The following is a 20,478-nucleotide window of genomic DNA, read 5'->3' on the forward strand; positions in this document are numbered from 1 at the left end:
AATGAAAAAAGGTTGAAAATTACTGTTCTAAATTATTTTTTTTTTAGCTAGTATAGTTGAGAAGCTGGTGGTGTTTTTTGTTTTTAAACCATATTGAAAACTTGGAGTCACTTTTTTTGGGACCATTTTTGTGAGAAATTAGGCATCTACAGTCATGAAATTTCATTTGTAGTAGGAACTTCATATTTTTGGTAAATGTAGAGCACTGGGTAAGACCATAAGAATACAGGTTTGAGAAAATTTTAACAAAAATAGCTGTCTTCATGTACTGATGTCAGCTCTGTCTTCAGTGTAAAGTAACATGATAGAAGGTTCTGGGATGTCACAATAAAAAATAAATTATAGCTGTCCCTTTGCTAACACAAAGTAAGCTACTCCAAAAGCCGTGCAACAATGCATTAAGATTGTTTACCAATAGCATAGTTCACAAATCCAGGGTTAAAAAAAATACATCCCCCCTTTTTAAATGGTTGAAGTTCCAAAAGGCATATAATGTCCAAACCAAACCTCCAAAACAAAAAATGCAACGGTCTTACAGGAATACTTGTTCCTCCCACGAATGATAGAGTTCAAACGGTCTGGCTGTCACCTTGGTGACTTACTTGGTTTTAGATAGGGGTAATGTTTGTAGTTGCATGGGCTTACTAAGCTTTTCTGGGGTTTGTAGCTTTGCGCTGGGTGTTTTTTTGTTGCCCATAAAAAGTATGTGTATCTTTGAATATATAATTTTCCATATGATTTGATGGTGTTGAACTAAACATGTTTGCTATGAACTCTTTCATAGCATGTAAGATTAATGAAAATTTATAACAAGTAGTGGATGGGATTTTAAAAGTCCTTTCAGGGAGGTAAGTGCCTGCTCCTCATTGAAAACCCATGTGATTTGGGTGCTTAAGCCCACTGGGTCCCTTTGGAAATTGCAATCATTGACCTTAACTTTTCTTAAGTATTGTAGGATAAGAATGCTTTCACCATTCCAAAGTTTCTTCCAAATGAATAATAACACTGGTCTACAATTTTTGAGAAGTCGTCTGCTTCAGAGATAAAATGTGATATTTATTATGTATTTTGATGTGCTGAATTCAAATATGACAATTAAAACAACTGGTTACTGTTTCTAAGATATTTACGGTTTTTTACATTTTATGTCTGTGTATTGTGTAGATAGTTTTAATCATAAATTGTAAACCTAGGTCTTTTCATGTGTTTATGGTTGCTTTACATGATATTTCACCAGTCCATGTAACACTTTAAAAATCAGCAAAAGGGTTATATAAATTTATTATGAAACAAAAAGCAAAAAACTTATGTGCATAGTTTAGTCCTATTCAGTGTCTACTCGGCGCTTCTTGGCTTGTCTCTTGTATTCATTAAATGGAGCATCTCTTGTCACTGTCCAGCAATAGTCTGCAAGCATTGATGGGCTCCATTTGCCCTGATAGCCTGCCAGGAGATTCCACTGCTGTAGTCTGGAGCCCAACAGCTCTGCCTTACTCTCGGGTAGTTCCAAATCCCTGACAAGGTCATTCAGTTCACCTTGTGTTATGAGGTGTGGTTCAGAGGAGGAGGATGGGAGAAAATGTGGGTCCTGTGACATTGATGGTTCAGGACCAGAAGTTTCATCCTCTTCCTCTTCCTCATCTGACTCTCAAATGAGAGTGATTCTGGTGCATCAGGAACCAGCAGTCCTTCTCTGTGGGGTACTGGGCGTATAGCTGATGGAATGTTTGGATAATGCACAGTCCACTTTTTCTTCTTTGACACCTTTCCCAACTGGAGGCACCATGCAGAAGTAACAATTGCCAGTATGACCTGTTGGCTCTCTCCAAATCATTGGCACTGCAAAAGGCATAGATTTCCTTTTCCTGTTCAACCACTGGCGAAGATTTGTTGCACAAGTGTTGCAGCATATGTGTGGGGCCCACCTCTTGTCCTGATCTCCAATTTTGCAGCCAAAAGAAAGGTGATAGGCTTTCTTAACTATAGTGGTTATACTGCACTTTTGTGATGCAAAAGTCACTTCACCACAAACATAGCAGAAGTTATCTGCACTCTTCACACAAGTACAAGGCATCTCTGCTCACTTTGGCTAAACAGAAATGTGTCCCTTTGCAAAATCAAACACTGACATAAGAGAGCAGGGCACTGTATGATTTCTAGAGGTGATATAGGGCAAATTGTTCAGCAGAGCGATGTAAGCTTTGTTATGATTGCATCATCCATGACTTCTAGGAATAACATGGCGCAATTCATATCATGTATGACACAATACCAGCTTCAGATTGCATCATTCATTGTTTTGCCCAAAAAGCAAGTACTGTCCAAACCCAGTCATAGATTTATTCATAGATCCAGTCAAAGATGTATTTTAGTCATTTCTGGTTTAATTTGAGATCCCTTCCCTTTATAACTCACTTATCCTCCTCCATTCCCAAGTCAAGGGTCATATATACTGATCCAATAGCATATCTTGAAAACTAGAGCCAATCAACAATTTTAAGCATCATTTTTGTTCTCAGTGACCCAGAATTAGTAAAGTTGGACTACATTTATTTCAGAAGCATTTTGGCTGTAGAGCAGTGTAATAGTTCTGATTTTATTTTGCTTTATAGCATAGCTAATGACTTGCTACAATAGCAGCATATGCAGTCCATGTCATTTTAGCTGCTCATATTTATTGTAATCACAGGCTCTGGCACAAAAGTAGTGAACCTGCAGCCTGGAATGAACCCTGAACATACCAGGTACTTTAAGATTTAATTTCTGTTTTGATGGATAGTTAAATACCAAGATTTAGTCAGTTAATAATCATAGATTATTAGGGTTGGAAGGGACCGCAGGAGATCTAGTCCAACCCTGTCATGGTATAATCCCCCACTCTGAACCTTAGCGTCCAAAAGATGGGGTACCAGCATGAATTCCTCTAAGCTCAATTACCAGCTTAGTACTTGTAGCGCTGCCACCAACCAGGAATTCCAGTGTCTGGTACACTCTGATCCCCCCCAAAACCTTACTTTTGGACCCCCAAGACCCAGACCCTCTGGATCTTAACACAAGGAAAGTAAACCCTTTCCCTCACCATTGCCTCTCCCAGACTTCCCCTCCCTGGGTTACCCTGGAAGATCACTGTGATTCAAATTCCTTGAATCTTAAAACAGGAAAATTCACTTTCCCCTCTCCTTCTCTCTCCCCCTCCCAGACTCTCCCTGAGAGAGAAAGTAATCCTAACACAGAGAGAAAATTAACCTCTCTCTCTCTCTCTCTCTCCCCCTTCCCTCCTTTCTCCCCACCAATTCCCTGGTGAATCCAGACCCAGTTCCCTGGGGTCTACCAGAATAAAAAAACAATCAGGTTCTTAAACAAGAAAAACTTTTTAATTAAAGAAAGGAAAAACAGTAAAAATTATCTTTGTAAATTTAAGATGGAATATGTTACAGGGTCTTTCAGCTATAGACACTGGGAATACCCTCCCAGCCTAAGTATACAAGTACAAATTAAAATCCTTTCAGCAAAAGACAAATTTGAACTCCTCCCAGCCAAATACACATTTGCAAATAAAGAAAACAAACATAAGCCTAACTTACAGGTTCTTATAGATTCAAAATAGTATCAGGGAGATTGGAGAGAAACCTGGTTGCACATCTGGTCACTTTCAGAACCCAGAGAGGAGAACAACCAAATCTTAACAGAGCACACACGCTTCCCTCCCTCAAGATTTGAAAGTATCCTGTCCGCTGATTGGTCCTCTGGTCTGGTGACAGCCAGGCTCACTGATCTTGTTAACCCTTTACAGGCAAAAGAGATATGAAGTACTTCTGTTCTATTAACTCTTTTCTGTTTATGAGAAACCCCCTGCTCAAGGCGGGACCAGTCCCTAACTAACCCGCTCAAGGACTGAGCTCACAACCCTGGGTTTAGCAGGCCAATGCTCAAACCACTGAGCTATTCTGGAGCATATGCTCCAGAATTATATGCCCTCATCTCTGGGGAATCTTAATTAGACCTCTGAAAATTATTAATACTGCTTTCCTAACTTGACCTTCTACATTCCTGAATGCACTACTAGGTGGAAAAAAATTTACATTTGCTACTAACAGCCTGAAAACTTGTTTAAAAATTCCACCAAATAATTCTCCTTTAGAAATAGTTGTACATGCTTCACGTTCAGTAAGGCAAATAAGAGGTCTTCTAGTTAAGCACTGGATAAATTGCCTATGGAGGTTGTGGAATCTCCATCACTAGAAATTTTTAAGCACAGGTTAGACAAGCACCTGTCAGGGATGGTCTAGATCAGGGGTAGGCAACCTATGGCACGCATGCTGAACACAGCACGCGAGCTGATTTTCAGTGGCACTCACACTGCCTGGGTCCTGGCCACTGGTCTGGAGGGCTCTGCATTTTAATTTAATTTTAAATGAAGCTTCTTAAAACATTTTAAAAACCTTATTTACTTGACATACAACAATAGTTTAGTTATATATTATAGACTTATAGAAAGAGACCTTCTAAGACGTTAAAATGTATTACCAGTGTGCGAAACCTTATGTAACAGCTGTATGACAGCTACAACTCCCTGGGCTACTTCCCCATGGCCTCCTCCAACACTTTCTTTATCCTTACCACAGGACCTTACTCCTGGTATCTGATAACGCTTGTACTCCTTAGTTCTCCAGCAGCACACCCTCTCACTCTCAACTCCTGGTGCCTCTTGCTGCCAGCTCCTCTCACACACTTCCTCTCCTCTGGCTCCTCCCCACCTGACTGGAGTGAGCTCCTTTTTAAACCCAGGTGCCCAGATTAGCCTGCCTTGAGTGGCTGCAGGTGATCTAATCAGCCTGTCTGTCTTAATTGGTTCTAGCAGGTTCCTCATTACTCTAGTGCAGCCCCTGCTGTGGTCAGTCAGGAAACAGAAAAATACTCATCCAGTGACCAGTATATTTGCCCTCTACCAGACTCCTGTACCCGACTGGTCTGGGTCTGTCACACCATGTATATAAAGGGCAGCATGAACCAACTGCTCTCTACTTACTCACTCATGCCCGTCACCCCAATCAGGGTATGGGCCGCCAACAACAGATCTCCAGAGTCCTCTATCCTGGGCCATTCGTTCTAACTGGTTCCAGGTATAGCCCATTTTTTTTGCTATCAGCCTGAAGGTCACATTGCCAGGTGTTTCTTGGACAGCCTCTTTTCCGCTTGCCTTGAGGGTTCCACCGCAGTGCCTGTCTGGTGATGTTAGTTGGCTGCTTGTGTAGTGTATGTCCTATCCAACCCTACCTTCTCCTTCTGATTTCTTCCTCTGCTGGGAGTTGACAGGTCCTCTTCAAGAGGTGGATGTTACTGATGGTGTCTGGCCAGCGGATATGGAGAATCCTTCTGAGGCAGCTGTTTATGAAGATCTGGATCTTCCTGATGATTGTTTTAGTTATCCTCCAGGTTTCAGCTCCATACAGTAGGAGTGATTTCACATTGGAGTTGAACAGTCGAATTTTTATTGCCAGAGACAGCTCTCTAGAGCTCCAGATATTCTTGAGCTGTAAGAAGGCTGCTCTTGATTTACCAGTCCTTACTTTGATGTCTGCGTCTGTGCCACCCTGCTGGTCGATGATGCTACCTAGGTAGGCGAAGGACTGCACTTCTTCCAGGGGGCTTCCCTTCAGTGTGACTGGGTCATTGCTGGTGGAGTTAATCCTAAGGATCTTGGTCTTGTCCTTGTGAATGTTGAGGCCAACCTGTGATGATGTGGCTGCCACTACATTGATCTTGTCTTGTATCTGCTGTTTACTGTGCGAAAGGAGTGCAAGGTCGTCAGCAAAGTCCAGATCATCAAGCTGGGTCCACAAAGTCCACTGGATTCCGTTCCTACGCTCGTAGGTGGATGTCTTCATAATCCAATCGATGACGAGAAGAAAGAAGTGGTGACAACAAGCATCCTTGCCTGACTCCAGTTTGCACCTGGAAGCTGTTAGTAAGCTGCCCTCCATGAATCACTCTACAGTGTATACCATCATATGAGTTCTTGATCAGGTTGACCACCTTTGCTGGGATGCCGTAGTGCCGAAGGAGCTTCCAAAGGGTCTCTTCGATCCACGCTATCGAATGCTTTCTCATAGTCAACAAAATTGATGTACAACGAGGAGTTCCACTCTATAGACTGCTCGACTATGATGTGAAGCGTTGCTATCTGGTCTGTGCATGATCTGTTCTGCGGGAAATCTGCCTGTTCATCTCGTAGCTGTGGATCAATGGCATCCTTCATTCTCTCTAAGAGGACTCGGTTGAAGACCTTCCCTGGCACCGACAGGAGTGTGATTCTTCTATAATTGGCACAGTTACTAAGGTCTCCTTTCTTGTGGATTTTGATCAGGTCCCTCTTTCCAGTCTACCGGAATCACTTCTTCTTCCCATATCTTCTCAAAGAGTGGGTGCAGCACTTCCACTGAAGCATCCAGGTCTGCTTTCAGGGCCTCTACTGGGATGTCATCAGGTCCAGCCACCCTCCTATTCTTCATCATGGTGATGGCTTTTCTGATCTCATTTCTGGTTGGTTTATCGCAATTAATTGGGAGGTCCTCGTTAGCTGAGTTGATATCTGGTGGATTTGGTGGTGCTGGTCTGTTCAGGAGTTCCTCAAAGTGCTCCGCCCATATGTTCATCTGTTGTTCTATTCCTGTTATAGACTTTCCTTGCTTATCTTTAACGGGATGTTCTGGCTTGCTGAACTTTCCGGACAGTCGCTTAGTAGTATCATACAGCTGTTTCATATTACTGCTGTAGGCTGCCTGCTCCGCCTCTGCTGCCAGTTCATCCACATACTCTCTCTCGTCCTTCCTGATATTCCTCTTCACTGCTCTGTGGGCTTCAGCATACTCTTTTTTTGAGCTTTGGCCTTTGCTGCTCTAGTCCTGCTGTTGTTGACTGGTGCCTTCTTCTTCTTCTTTCTATCTTCTGTCTTGATCAAGGTTTCTGCTGTGATCCACTCTTTCTGCTGGTGTTTCATAATTCCAAGCACTTCCTGGCATACTGACCTAAGTGTCTCTCTCACTTTCTGCCATCTGTTTAGTATACTGTCTTCCTCTTCCTCAGACTGATCCTGTAATACTGAAAACTTATTCTTCAGCCTCAGTCCAAAATCTTCCTTGGTCTTATGGTCCTTCAGAAGGCTGATGTTGTACTTCACTTTTCTGTCTGACGTGTCTATCCAGTTCTTTTTCTGCTTCAGCTTCAATCTGGCCACCACTAAGTGATGGTCGGACACCGCATCTGCTCCTCTTCTAACTCTAACATCCTGCAAGGATCTTCTAAACTTCTTGCTAATGCAGACATGATCGATCTGATTTTTTGTCGTGCCTGCTGGTGATACCCAGGTACTCTTGTGGATCCGCTTGTGAGGAAAGATGCTACCTCCTATGACCAGGTTGTTAAGTGCACACAAATCCACAAATCTCTCTCCATTTTCACTCATCTCTCCCAGAGCGTGGGTCCCCATGACTTGTTCGTATCCTGTGTTGTCAGGTCCAATTTTGGCATTAAAGTCTCCCATAAGGATGATGATGTCTTTGTCTGGGAGAATCTCTAATATTTTCTGGAGTCTGTTGTAAAAATAATCTTTGTCCTCTTCGCTGTCATTAATTAGAGCATAGCACTGAACAACATTCATCTTAATCCTCTTCATTTTAGTTCTGAAGGATGCTGTGATGATCCTGGGACCATGTGCCTCCCAACCAATCAGTGCTCTCTGTGCCTGCTTGGACAACATGAAGCCTACTCTCTGTGTGTGGGGTGCGTCACTCTCTTCATGTCCTGAATACAGCAACAACTCTCCTGTCAACAGTTGTCTCTGCCCCGCTTGCATCCGTCTTGTCTTGCTAATGCCTAATAGGGTCAGGTTGTTGTTCCTCATCTCTGCTGCAACCTGCGCTGTCTTTCCTGACTCGTACACGGTCCTCACGTTCCATGTGCCTATGGTAATCTTCCTGGTTGCAAGAAGGGTAATCGGCTTAGTGGCTTCCTCATGGCTTTTACCACCCAGCGTCATGCATCTTCAAATTGAAGACCCTTCTTTTTCCAGGGTAAAAGTCTCTGTTGTCTCTATTGTTGGCGTTTCTGTAGCAGGTTGATTTTTTACGGGATGGAGTTGTTAGCCCCATGCCCAACCCTCCTCCTTTATCCTGACTTGGGACAGGCAGATGGCCCCGAAGGACCTCTCTGCTCTCTAATTCCTTTCTATTGCTTGTGGTCTGAGACAGAACCCTTCGGTGTCCTCAGCTTTTGCTGGCAGTCCTGCTTGAATTCACTTTTTTTCCTTTAGTTAGCTGTTAGTGTTAGTTTTGGGGTTTAGGGGTTTTCCCTACTTGCTGCTCCAATGTCTGAAGCACTTAGCATGCCCAACATTCCAGGCTTTAAGCCTTGCCTGGCCTGCCCACAAGCCTGGCTAGGGACCCTGCCTGTGTTGATGCAGAGAATCACACATTTCTTCTAAGTGCAAAATCTGTCAATCCTTCCCCTTTGGACTGGACAAGCTGGGGAGTTCCAACCTTGCAGCCACTTCATAGAACTCTCCAAGAGGCCTCATTCCAATTCTGATCCTTCCTGCTCCCTGGCTTGCTGGCTGGAGCCTCTGTGTAGTGCCCCTGTAGTAACAAGGCTCCCTAGCAATCCCAGAGCTTCCTGGACACCTTCATGTTCCTGCAGTGCACATTTATTGGCCTGTGGTACCTCCTCTTGAGACCTTCCTCCATATCCTTATTACCATAATGGGGCTCCTGGGATCCTTACGTCAGAATAATGTTTCTCAACAACTGGTCCATGGACCAGCATCGGTCCCTGAGATCTCCCTGAGAGAGTTTAGGAAGGCAGTAAGCCAGTCATTGGTATCAAAAAGGTTGAGGCACACTACTTTAGCGCTCCTGACTATGAAGATTCTGGGCAACACTTTAGACAGAATTATTCCTGGAGAAAAGCTGCAGTACTCCTTCCGCCCCACCACAAATATTTTGAGGAAGAGGAACAGCCACATCAGTTGTTTGTTTCTTTCTTTCTATCTGGCAGTTCTTTCTTCCTCTTCCCTGGATGAGGAAGAGGCACTGGCTTTACACTCGTCACCAGAGGAATATAGTATCAAGATTTCTTGAGGAGGAATATGGAAACTCTCTGGATCCTTTTGGAAGAGGTTCAAGATCCAACCCATAAACTTCTGGACATTCTCCGAATGAGGGGCCATAACAAGGTGTTGCTCCCTATGAATGGGGCCATACTGGACCCTGCTAAGGTGGTTTGGCATATTTTTGTCCATGAAAGGGTGGACAAAAAATACTTTGTTCCTTCCAAAGGTGAGGAATATTTGTTCTCCCACCCTAATCCGAACTGTCTTGTGGTCCAAGGTTTCATGGAATGCAACAGGCTTCACCATCCTAGGTCCACTCCTTTGCACAAGGACCCAAGAGATGGGATCTCTTTGGCAGAATTTTTATTTCATATAGCAAAATGATAGGCATTGATGTTCAAACAAGTGTTTGATTACAACAAACTGTTGAAATTAGTTAATAAGCTGCCACATGAGCTGAGGCTTTAGTTACAGGTTATCCTTGATGAAGGGAAATTAGTTGTCAGATCATTGCTTGAAGTGTCACTGGATGCAGCGGATACGTCTTCCTGATCCATGGCAACTTCGCTCGTGATGAGGCAGGCTTCATGTTACAGTCTTCAGCTTCCCCAAGGAAGCAAGGGCAATAGTAGAAGATTTCCCTTCGAAGAAAACAACCTGTTTAGCAAGATAACAATGAGTCACTTCATTCTTTTAAGGACACTCGCACAATTCTCCTTTCCTCAGGGATATATGCCTTGCCACGCTGGAGGTAATATTCTATCCAGTTGCCTCAGGGACAGTTCTTCCTCTCAGCCATTCTGTCATTAAAAGGGCCTGTGATCCCCCTAAGAAGTGTTAGAGGGTACAGTACAGCAGGCACAACTCACCACCACCATCCCATTTTCAGTCCTAACTTCCCACCAGGAAAGCATTTTGTGAGGGATGCTCAAGAGCTGTTAACCTGTCTCCACACCTTCAATTACTCCTACACCTTTTGGTGGCTGCCTGGCTGATTTACTCCTGATGTGACACTATATTGTGTTGCACAAATGGGTCCTAAACATCATCTCGACTGGCTACACCGTAGAATTCCTGTCTACTCCTCCAACCTCGGCACCCCTGTCTCTCTTCAGGGACCCCTTTTACGAGAGGTCTCTTCAACAGGCAGTGGACTCCTCACTCCACTAGGGGGCAATAGGGCCTGTGCTACCTCAGTGCAAGGGCAAGTGGTTTTACTTAAGATATTTCCTCATCCTCTAAAAGAAGTGGGGCTGGACTTTAGGAAGCTTGAATGTCTTTATATACCACTATATATTCAAGATAACCACATTGGTTTCAATAATCCCTTTCCCAAGTGAAGGTGACTGGTTTGCAGCCCTTGACTTGGAGGGTGCCTATTTACGTATAGCCCTTCCATCCAGCATACAAGAGATTCCTGTGCAGTATAGTGGATCAAGAGCACTTTCAAGCAGAGTTCTTCCTCTTCTTGATGGCACCGAGAGTTTCACTCCCCGAATTGCAATCCTGAAGTACAATACTGAATATGGTGTCCAGAATAGTCTGCCAAAATGAATATGTCTTCATTTGGTAAATGCCCTTCTCCTTCACTGAAGCAACAAAGATGTGAGCACCTCAGGACTTTCAGTTTCTGGGCACCTAGTCCCCTGCATTCATCTCATCTCTAGTAGTTTCTTTTGGAAGTTCCCCTTATGTCAGGAATTCTTGCTCTGGAAACATTTGAGGTTAGTGGCACAGAGATTGATTCAGCTCTGAGGGATAGATGTCTGAAGTGAAAGGAAAGTCAGAAAATAATATTGAAACAGGATCAACTGTCTTATGTATTGCCCAAGAGCGTTCGTTTTCTTGGTGCATCACAGATTTAACATTTCAGCTACATACTATATTAGTTAATTATTAAAGAATGAATGGAACTATACCACTGTAGTTGTAATGAAGTGCCTAGCAGAATTCTAGTGTATCTGCTTGTGATAGGATCCCCGGGTGCAACCTGGGACTGTGGGACCATTGTACCGCCTCTGCTCGCTATTCTGGGTTGTCTCGCATAATGCCTTACTGGTGGCGAGCACCAAACCCCTCCAGGTGCTGTTACCACTCAGTACAATCGCATGTGGAGCCCCACGCCCAGCTAGATTGCATGAATACCCCCAGTCTCACTCATGGAACACACAGAGAAAGGTACCAGCCAGATCCCACCAGCTCCCAGCCTTGTACCGTAAGAATATACCATCTTGCACTGTTCAAGACCCTTTCTTGAACAATGCAAATTTATTAATTGGTTCACAGCTTCATCAGTGGAAATGCACCAGCCTTTGTGACCTGAGCCGATTTGGCAAACACTTCAGACAAACTCACTGGTAAAGATAAATAGTAAAACAAGTGTATTGATTACAAAAGATAGATTTTAAGTGATTATAAGTGATGGGCAAAAAGAGTGGTTATCCTCCCAAAAAAAGAGAAAATATAAGCATGCAGTCTAAACTCTCAACCCTACTAGACTGGGCAACATTTAGGTCAGGGGTCGGCAACCTTTGACATGTGGCCCATCGGTAAGCCGCTGGTGGGCCGTGACACATTTTGTTTGTTGACCCTCTGCAGGTGCGGCTCCCTACAGCTCCCACTGGCTGCCATTCACAGTTCCCAGGCAATGGGAGCTGCAGGAAGCAGCGGCCAGCATGTCCCTGTTTCCCATTGCTTCCCTCAACTCCCATTGGCTGGGAACGGTGAACCACAGCCACTGGGAGCTACAGGGGGCCGTACCTCTGGATGGTCAAGGTAAACAAAAGGTTGCCAACCCCTGATCTAAGTTAAGCAGTTTTTCTCACCTCACTGGATATTTCAGGTTGGTTACAGTCTTTAATACTCAGGCTTTTCCCTCTTAGTCTGGGGACCAGTCTCTTCAGCTCCGGCATTCTTGTTGCCTTCTGCGTAGATGGGGAGAAGAGAAAGGACGAAGGATTGGGCCATTGTGTTGTGTTGTGTTTTATGGCCTTAGTCCATGTGCTTGGAGAACATATGTCTAGGCATGTCTGGTGGGCATTGCTGAGTCATCAGTCAAGGCTGAACAATTCTCCTAATGTGGCCTTCTGCAAGTGAGTCATTGAATTGTCTCTTGCTGGACAATGGCTGATGATATTTGTTCAGCACCCACCTGGACGCTGGTTATGACCCTTCTTATTATCTTTGGGGAGCTAATGTCTGGATGCTCAAAGCATATTTTAATATTTTAATGACAACCATACAATGCAATTCTCATAACTTCATATGCATTAATGATATACATATTTAGATGGAACAGTGGCTTTCAGCAGATCATAATCTTTCCCATGATACCGTACATGGCGTGCTTTATATGCAATATCACAATTATATACAAATGATGAATATGGGGGTTACAGGGCGTTCCCCCACTGTGTAGAGTTTCACAGTGCTGCTTTCAGTCTAACCTGGAGAGGGGAGGAGTGAAGATAGTTAATTTTTTATACAGTGCTGTGGTACATGTGGTGCTTCAGTCATTTAAGAAGAACAGTCCCTGCTCCCAAAGAATTTACAGTCTGCAAAGACAAAGTATGCCCAATAAATGTGGAAAAGTATACAGATTGTCAGCCTAAAGAGCTCCCTGGCATCTAAAAATTGTTAGATCACCCATATGGGGGACTTCAAAGAGAGAGAGGAGGAGGAAGCTGATGCATAGTATCAATAATAAGTAACTAGTGCTGTTGTTCCACATGTAATGGTTGCTTCTGTTTGTAAAACACATAATTTGTTAGAACTTTTTGGAATAAGTTCTTAATTTTAGGAAGATTAACTATGAAATGGCATTGGCAAAGATGTGTAATTTTGTGGAATTTGGTGAGCTCTGCACAATTTCTTTGTAAAGCAAAGAAAGCATATTATTGTGATTTAACATTTGAGATTCCAACACTGTATGGACACATATTACACCAATAAAAATGCTAGATAGAAGCACTTGTATATTTATACAAAGGTATTTATTTTATACCAGAAAACCAGCATTAAGAGAATGTTACAGTTGTGTAGTTAGAGAATTTGGAAGTCAGGAAATGTGAGTGCAGCATTGTTTGCCAACTTGAACAGGGGCTTTTAAAAAACATATGGGCTATGTAGAGTTTGATTTGATTGCTTTTAGTCATTTTTGTTTTGCTGACTTAAATACAGTATTCAGCATGAACCTCACAATGTGGTTGTCAACAGCTTTTGTCTATCAGCTAAAGATTGGAAATCATATATTGCTGTCAGAATCTATGAAAGCATAATGTAACTGTCATTTCCCTCCTACTCACCCTTTCAAGGAGAATTCACTTTCTTAAAGTAAATGGGGGGGGATGTTTATTACAAAATATGGTTATAGAAGACTTTTTTTAAATATTAAAAATGGTTCACGAACCTGTTGATTGACACAAGCTATTGTACTTCAGGATAGCATTTAATTGTGTTAAAACGTTCTACTTAATAAAGAGTGGCCAGTAAATATTTTCATGAAGTGGGTTTTTCTAGGAAGGATAGATATCAGAATGTAGGTGTTTTAAATATCATCCATTCTGTAAAGTTGTTGTTACATAATGAAAGCTATTGTGGAAAGCCATGAAAAACTAATGCAGATTAGGAATGCATTCCTGTGTGGGAGGAAAGGGTATGTGTGTAGTTTTCTGACTTTTTGCAGCCTGTGGACTATTGCAGTACAGTAGCTTATTATTATTATTTTAAAAAAATTGTGTGTGAAACATTTGCTAGCCCACGTGTACATGCAAATGTCAGAATTGTTCAACTGTACATAAGTGTAAGGGTACAGCATGCATATGTTTGGAGCTGCAGTATGTGTGGACATATGCACGTGAAGGCTGAAAACACTTTTTGAATGTGCAAAGAAAAGAGAAATAGAAGGAAAGCAGTCATTAATACATGTTACATTTAATAATATGTGCAGGTTTGTCTCCAAGAGTATAATGTATAGCATATACTCATTTATATATTTCTTGACACCTTTACACACTAGCAAATGTTGGAAAAGATGTGCTGCACCTGGCTTCAAAGCGATTGCATTGCTAAAATTCTAGGTGGATCTCAAAAATCTTTCTTTGTAAATGCAATTGGAATGTTGACTGCCCCACACTCACTCCAATGTGCTATATAAAATATCTACAGTAATTCCACTGGGGCAGTCAGTACATCAGTAGTCTCTAAACATCTGAGATGTCTTATGAATATTGGGTTTTAGTTGTATTTCAGCTTTTAAAGACTTGTCCTGAGTATTTTTGTCATTACTTTTTCTTTTTATCAGCAGCAATGCAGCAAGTTTTGGATAATCTTACTGATCTGCCCACATCAACAGGAGCTGAAGAAATAGACCTTATTTTCCTCAAAGGAATTATGGAGAACCCTATTGTAAGATCACTTGCTAAGGTATTTTGATGTATTGATAGTTTGAATTAAATTTGACATTTTTGATATTTTTACTTGGAATATTGTCAATTCGAGAGCTCTGACTGGTAGTATAAATTCATTTTGTCCAGAGCATAGCTACCACTGGTGGACTTGGAGGAAATTGTGAGAACAGATTTAATCCTGGACTCCCTTGACTTGATCCTTTCTCCACCTATCAAACTCAGTTTCATTTCTAGCATTTAGAAAAGGGGTTGGAGTAGGGAGGATGAAAATAAGTTTATTATTTATTACTTGTATTATCAAAGAGCTTTGGAGTCCCAGTTGTGAACCAGGATCCTACTCTGCTGGACACTATACACACAGAACAAAAAGACATTTCCTGCCTCAAAAGAGCTTACAATCTAAATAAAAGGAAATTTTTAGATGGCTATAGACAGACCAATAGGTAACTACAAGAAACATTACTGGTCAGTGTGATAGGCTGTGGCCTCAGCACACACCAGCAGCCTTACCATTGTCAGGTTTTTGTATGCACCTCGGCAGAGGAGAATTTTAAGGAGGGAATTAAGGAAGAAGAATGAGTGAGTTTTGTAGAGGTTATGGAGCCTTTCTTCCAAGCATGAAGGGAGAAAACACAAAGGAGGTTGTCTGGAAATTGACTTGGTGCCGCACAATATTTTGATTAGTTTTATATCATTCTAGTTTTTTAACGTGGCACACACAAATGGATTAAAAACTGGCCAACAGGTCTCAAAATGTAATTGTAAATGTGGAATCGTCATTGAGCAGGTGTATTTCCAGTGTGGACTAGCAGGAATCGGTTCTTGTCCCTATGCTATTTAACATATTTATCAGTCACCCGGAAGAAAACAAAATAGTCATTGATAGAGTTTGCAATTCGGGGAGCGGTAAATAATGAAGAGGACGAGTCACTGATTCAAAGCGATCTGGATCGCTTGGTAAACTGGATGCTAACAAACAATGTGTGTTTTGATAGAACTAGATGTACATGTGTATATCTAGGAACAAAGAATATAGGCCATATTTACAGGATGGGCAACTCTATCTTGGGAAGCAGTGACTCTGTAAAAGATTTGGGGGTTTGTGGAAGGTAATCAGCTGAACATGAGCTCCATGTGTGACACTGTGGTCAAAAAAACTAATGTGATCCTGGAATGCATAAACAGGAGAATCTCGAGTAAGAATAGATGTTGTTTTACTTTTATATTTGGCAGTGGTGCAACCACTGCTGGGATATTGTGTCTAGTTTTGGTGCCCACAGTTTTTAAGACGTGTCAGAGGGGTAGCCATGTTAGTCTGGATCTGTAAAAGCAGTGAAGAGTCCTGTGGCACCTTACAGACTAAGACATATTGGAACATGAGCTTCCTTGGGTAAATACCCACTTCGTTGGATGTGCTGCTTTTACAGTTTAAGAAGGATGTTGATACACTGCAGTGTTCAGAGAAGACCATACGAACAATTAAAGGATTAGAAAACATGCCCTATAGTGATAGACTCGGAGCTCAATCTGTTTAACTTAATTAAAGAGAAAGTTAAGAGGTAACTTGATTGCAGTCTGTAAGTATCGACATGGGAAACAAATGTTTAATAATAAGCTTTTCAATCTAGCAGAGAAAGATGTAACATGATCCAATGGCTGGAAGCTGAAGCTAGACAAATTCAGACTGAAAATAAGGCAATAGTGACAATAATTAGCCATTTAAACAACTTACCAAGGGTTATGGTGGATTCTCTATCACTTCCAAGTTTCAAATCAAGATTGGATGTTTTTATAAATGATATTCTCTATGAATTATTTTGAGGAAGTGTTATGACCTGTGTTATACAGGAGGCCAGACTAGATGATCACATGGTTCTCTCTGGCCTTGGAATCTATGAAAATGTAACAAGTGGGCAATGGAGGTTGACATCATAGGCCGATCAAAGGTAGGAGTTGTTGATTAGGCAAATTCCTGTGTTTTAAGAAATTTAGATATCAAAAATATGGTAAAATTATTTATGAAGACAATTTCAAAATACTCAATATTTCAAGATTTTCAGTATTTAGTATTTATATAGTACTGTACTGTCTCTTGTCGCATCTCATCTGGGTTTTTTTTTGACCAAACGTACATTATGATCCACACACATGAGATTGTGTCTGTATAGAGCCACTGTGAAGTCAGTGGGGCTCCATGCAGTTACAGAAACCTACCCACATGGATCACAGTGCAGAATCTGTGCCTTTGATTGTAAGCATCTCTGGATATGGACCATCCTTATTTGTGTCATGTACAGCATCAAACATTTTTGGTAAAAAATGATAATGCTACTTTACAAACGTAAAGTAGACAATTGAAAATTTCTCAAACACTTTTATAATTTGAATTATATCTAAGCAGGGATGGCCTCATCAGCCATCTTCTTTTCTAATTGTCATTTCATGGAGCACATCCCCACCCATTCATGCTGGCATCCTCCATACCTGTGGCAGCTATAGTAATTGCTTATGTGGAAAGGTAGTTAATGTATTTCAAGTGATCTCTTAATGCAAATAAACAAGGAGGTGAGCCAGCACTATATGACAGACCAACTCTGTGTGGATCATTGGCAGGTGCTCCACAAATCATAGTTTCAGAACTGGTGAAATAATCTAAACAACAAAATCCTTGTTCAATGATCTTTGAGTATAAAGACCGGCAAAGCAAGAGAGTCATTGAAGAATGCTGTCAAGATTTATGAAAGAGAAAGAAAATTGTAGTTTAAAAAAAAAAAAAAAAAGGGAAAAAAGTACACCATGGTGCAGCCAAGAGAGAGAGGTGTAGAGCAGGGGTAGGCAACCTATGGGGCACGTACTGATTTTCAGTGGCACTCACACTGCCTGGGTCCTGGCCACCAGTCTGGGGGGCTCTACATTTTAATTTAATTTTAAATGAAGCTTCTTAAACATTTTTAAAAGCCTTGTTTACTTTATATACAACAATAGTTCAGTTATATATTATAGACTTATAGAAAGAGACTTTCTAAAAATGTTAAAATGTATTACTGGCACGCGAAACCTTAAATTAGAGTGACTAAATGAAGACTCAGTGCACTACTTCTGAAAGGTTGCCGACCCCTGGTGTAGAGAGAGACAATGGCAGTATGGAGTGAAAAAGACTAGAAAATAACATCATTTGTATGTTAATTTAACAAGAGTGAGTGACTTCTGGGCTAAAGAAGTGGCCACTCTACAAAAGTACTGCAGGGATCTCAAAAGACATTCCCTATCTACTGCATACAGATTTACAGCACAGGTATGGTGTTGACTTTCAAATGTGAATTGTATACCTCCACTTTTATGTTAAATTTGATACTTTATTTTTTTATCACCAGGAAGATGATGCTTTAGAAAGAAGCTTCTTTTCCTTCTTTAGCAAGAGCTTCTCTTGTATGGCAAATTACAGTCTAAGAGCTTGTCTAGAAGAACAGTTAGAGACAAATCTACAGTGCTAGTGTGCCACACAGTAACTCAGGGCTTGCCTACACTTGCAGATGAAGAGCCCTGGGAGTTAAACCAGCCTTCGGAGACCACAGCAGGGAAAACACTGCTGTGTGTTTACACTGTCAGCTGCAAGCACACTGGCATGGCCACATTAGCAGTTCTTGCAACCCCAATGAGCAGTGTATTGTGGTAGCTATCCCAGTGTGCAAGTGGCTGCAGTGTGCTTTTCAATTGGGGGCGGGGGTGGAGTGTGATAGGTAGTGCGTTGTGTGTATGTGGGGGGAGAGACTGTGTGTTTTAGGGGGCTGAGTGTGCCAGTATGCTGTCTTGTAAGTTCAGACAATAGGAGACTCCCCTCCCCATACACACTTACAATAGCAGCATTCCACACTTACGGTTAAAAAACAGCAGCACCATAACGTTTCTTTATTCTTTTAAGAGTAATGTTTGTCTGGCTCAAAATTCTCAGTGAGCCTTATAATAAACAAGGTTATTTTAGTCAATGACCTGACTTTTTTTCTTTAAAATAGAAAAATAACTGAAACTTTGTCTTTTTCTGTGTTTAAATAAGCTACTTCAGAGGTTAATAACAATTATTGGAGCTCACTTAATAAAATTTACAGGTAAGAATGGATTCTTATCTGTAAATTCTACTTATTATTGAATTCTACTTATTTCATGAGACATTATTTCAGAAAAAAATACAGATTTGTCTGTTTTTATATAGCAAGATTAAATTTAAACATCTGCCTTTGACACTGCCTCTACACAGCCACACTGAGAAGTGGTTTTCCTAGGCACATACTAAAGGACCCATATTAAAGCAGTACTTAGTAATTGGACATGTGCACATGTCTATCCGGCTCCATATATTGAGGGTATATATTTTTTGCTCCCTGTAAGGGGGTGTCAGTTCTCTCTCTACCAACCAGTGATCATGAATCAATCCTTTTGCTGATTTCTGTTTGTTAAAATTACTGTAAATAATTTTACTAGTTTATATGGTCTTGAGCATCTTAATTTTTTTTGTTGGTTTCATTGGGAATTCCTCCCCTGTTTTCTCATTGTCTTGAGCTCCACCCTGTTAACAAATAATGAAATCTGATTGTACCACAAAATTCCCAGCTTCTGATGACCACAATAAGTATCTGCTAAGTTTAGGGAAGGACTCTGTCTAAGGCAGTACATCTGTAAGTCTTTTAAGAAAAGGGATGAAGAGGCCCAACAGACTTTTCTTTAGAACTTGCCTTTACAAGGGAATCTAGGAGCTCATGAGCCTGTTATCGTCCCCTAAAAAGGCACTGGAAGTGTAGTTTACCTCAGTGTCAAAGCCTGGATGTCACATCACTGGACTTCAAAGTTGTCCTCTGGGTTATCATTAAAGAATGACAACATAAGCTAAACGACTTTATAAATCTTAGGATCCAATCACCTTGCATGGAGCTGGAAAAAGCATTTTCCTAAGGTCTTTAGGTTGGAGGTAGTTCAGCACAGAGGAGAAGACAGGACTTGAGCCATCTGATCTGCTCAGCCTTTATTGTGGTTGGCTTTCCCGAATCCTAGGTTGTAGAGATGTGTGTCTCAGGTTCTGCATTAGATTGAGCAGTAATCCACAGTGTGGTTATCGACACTCTTCTCTTATATTTGTGGGGGAAAAGGGCCTTTTATGAAAAAATGCTTTTTCACCACTTCCTCTCATTGCCAGAGTTGTGTAGAAGATTTGGCAGGAAAAAGCCAACATGGAACTGGCAGACCCAGTTCTCAGAGCATATTGCTCTGTTCAGGAGACTATCCTTTCACTCTTCCTTTTGAGTCCAGATTTCTTGTCTCAGCAGAGCAGTTTTTGCAGACTTCATGTCCCTTCATAGCTGTTGATTTTCAAAACAAGATAACTTTACTTGTCTGAGGTGGTTCAATCAGTTAGAGATCAGAAAGCAGCCTCGTAGAGGGGTGCCAAAGTTGGAACTGGCTTAAAATTGCTCAAGGCAGATGCTTTGGCATGGTGGTTGTCTGATTCCAATTGTCTTGGACTTTGTCCTATCTCTGGTATCACTAAGCAGTTCTTGGCAACATTCATATTTACATAGCTGCCAGTGAGAGCCAGCAATTCTTATCATAGTCCACAAAGAAGACGTGTCCTTAGGCTGCACCCCAAGTTTCTGATCAAAATTATATTTCATCTCAATAAGTCGTTTCACTGCCTGTGTTTTTCCCCAGAGCCCAATATCTGCTGTGGGGAAGCAAGGTTGAGATGATTAAGAGCTCTTAGTTATTACAGTATACTCCTGATTACCCAAATAGCATGGGGGAACAGAGATTTTATTCAGATAATCGGGAGCTCAGATACTGGAGAGGGCAGGAGCTGTTCAGCAGTGGGATGGCTCCTCCTCACAGTCCTAGCGAGAGGGTGGAGGGGGTCTCCTCTTTTCCCCATCAGGAGTGCAGCCTTCTTCCTGCACCTTGCGCCTGCAGGTCTCAGGT

General features: G+C 41.7%; 1 protein-coding gene and 1 long non-coding RNA gene across 6 annotated transcripts in view; both read left to right on the top strand.

The window, feature by feature from the left end:
- The window catches only part of LOC115645751, a 952,243-nt gene that overhangs the window by 191,464 nt on the left and 740,301 nt on the right, over positions 1–20,478 (top strand). The window lies entirely within an intron of this gene.
- Positions 1–20,478, top strand: part of MPP6 (membrane palmitoylated protein 6) — a 136,168-nt gene that overhangs the window by 62,785 nt on the left and 52,905 nt on the right. For 2 of the 4 annotated variants that reach the window (XM_030550796.1, XM_030550798.1), the window contains exon 2: positions 14,412–14,530. In XM_030550796.1, the coding sequence (XP_030406656.1) occupies positions 14,414–14,530 (117 nt within the window). In that variant the 5' untranslated portion in view covers positions 14,412–14,413. Of the gene's footprint in view, positions 1–14,408; positions 14,531–20,478 lie in introns of all 4 variants that reach the window. The other 2 variants (XM_030550799.1, XM_030550797.1) reach the window with 2 other exon arrangements.

The sequence above is a fragment of the Gopherus evgoodei genome, chromosome 2 (genome assembly GCF_007399415.2).
Source record: "Gopherus evgoodei ecotype Sinaloan lineage chromosome 2, rGopEvg1_v1.p, whole genome shotgun sequence".
Taxonomy (NCBI): Eukaryota; Metazoa; Chordata; order Testudines; family Testudinidae; genus Gopherus; species Gopherus evgoodei.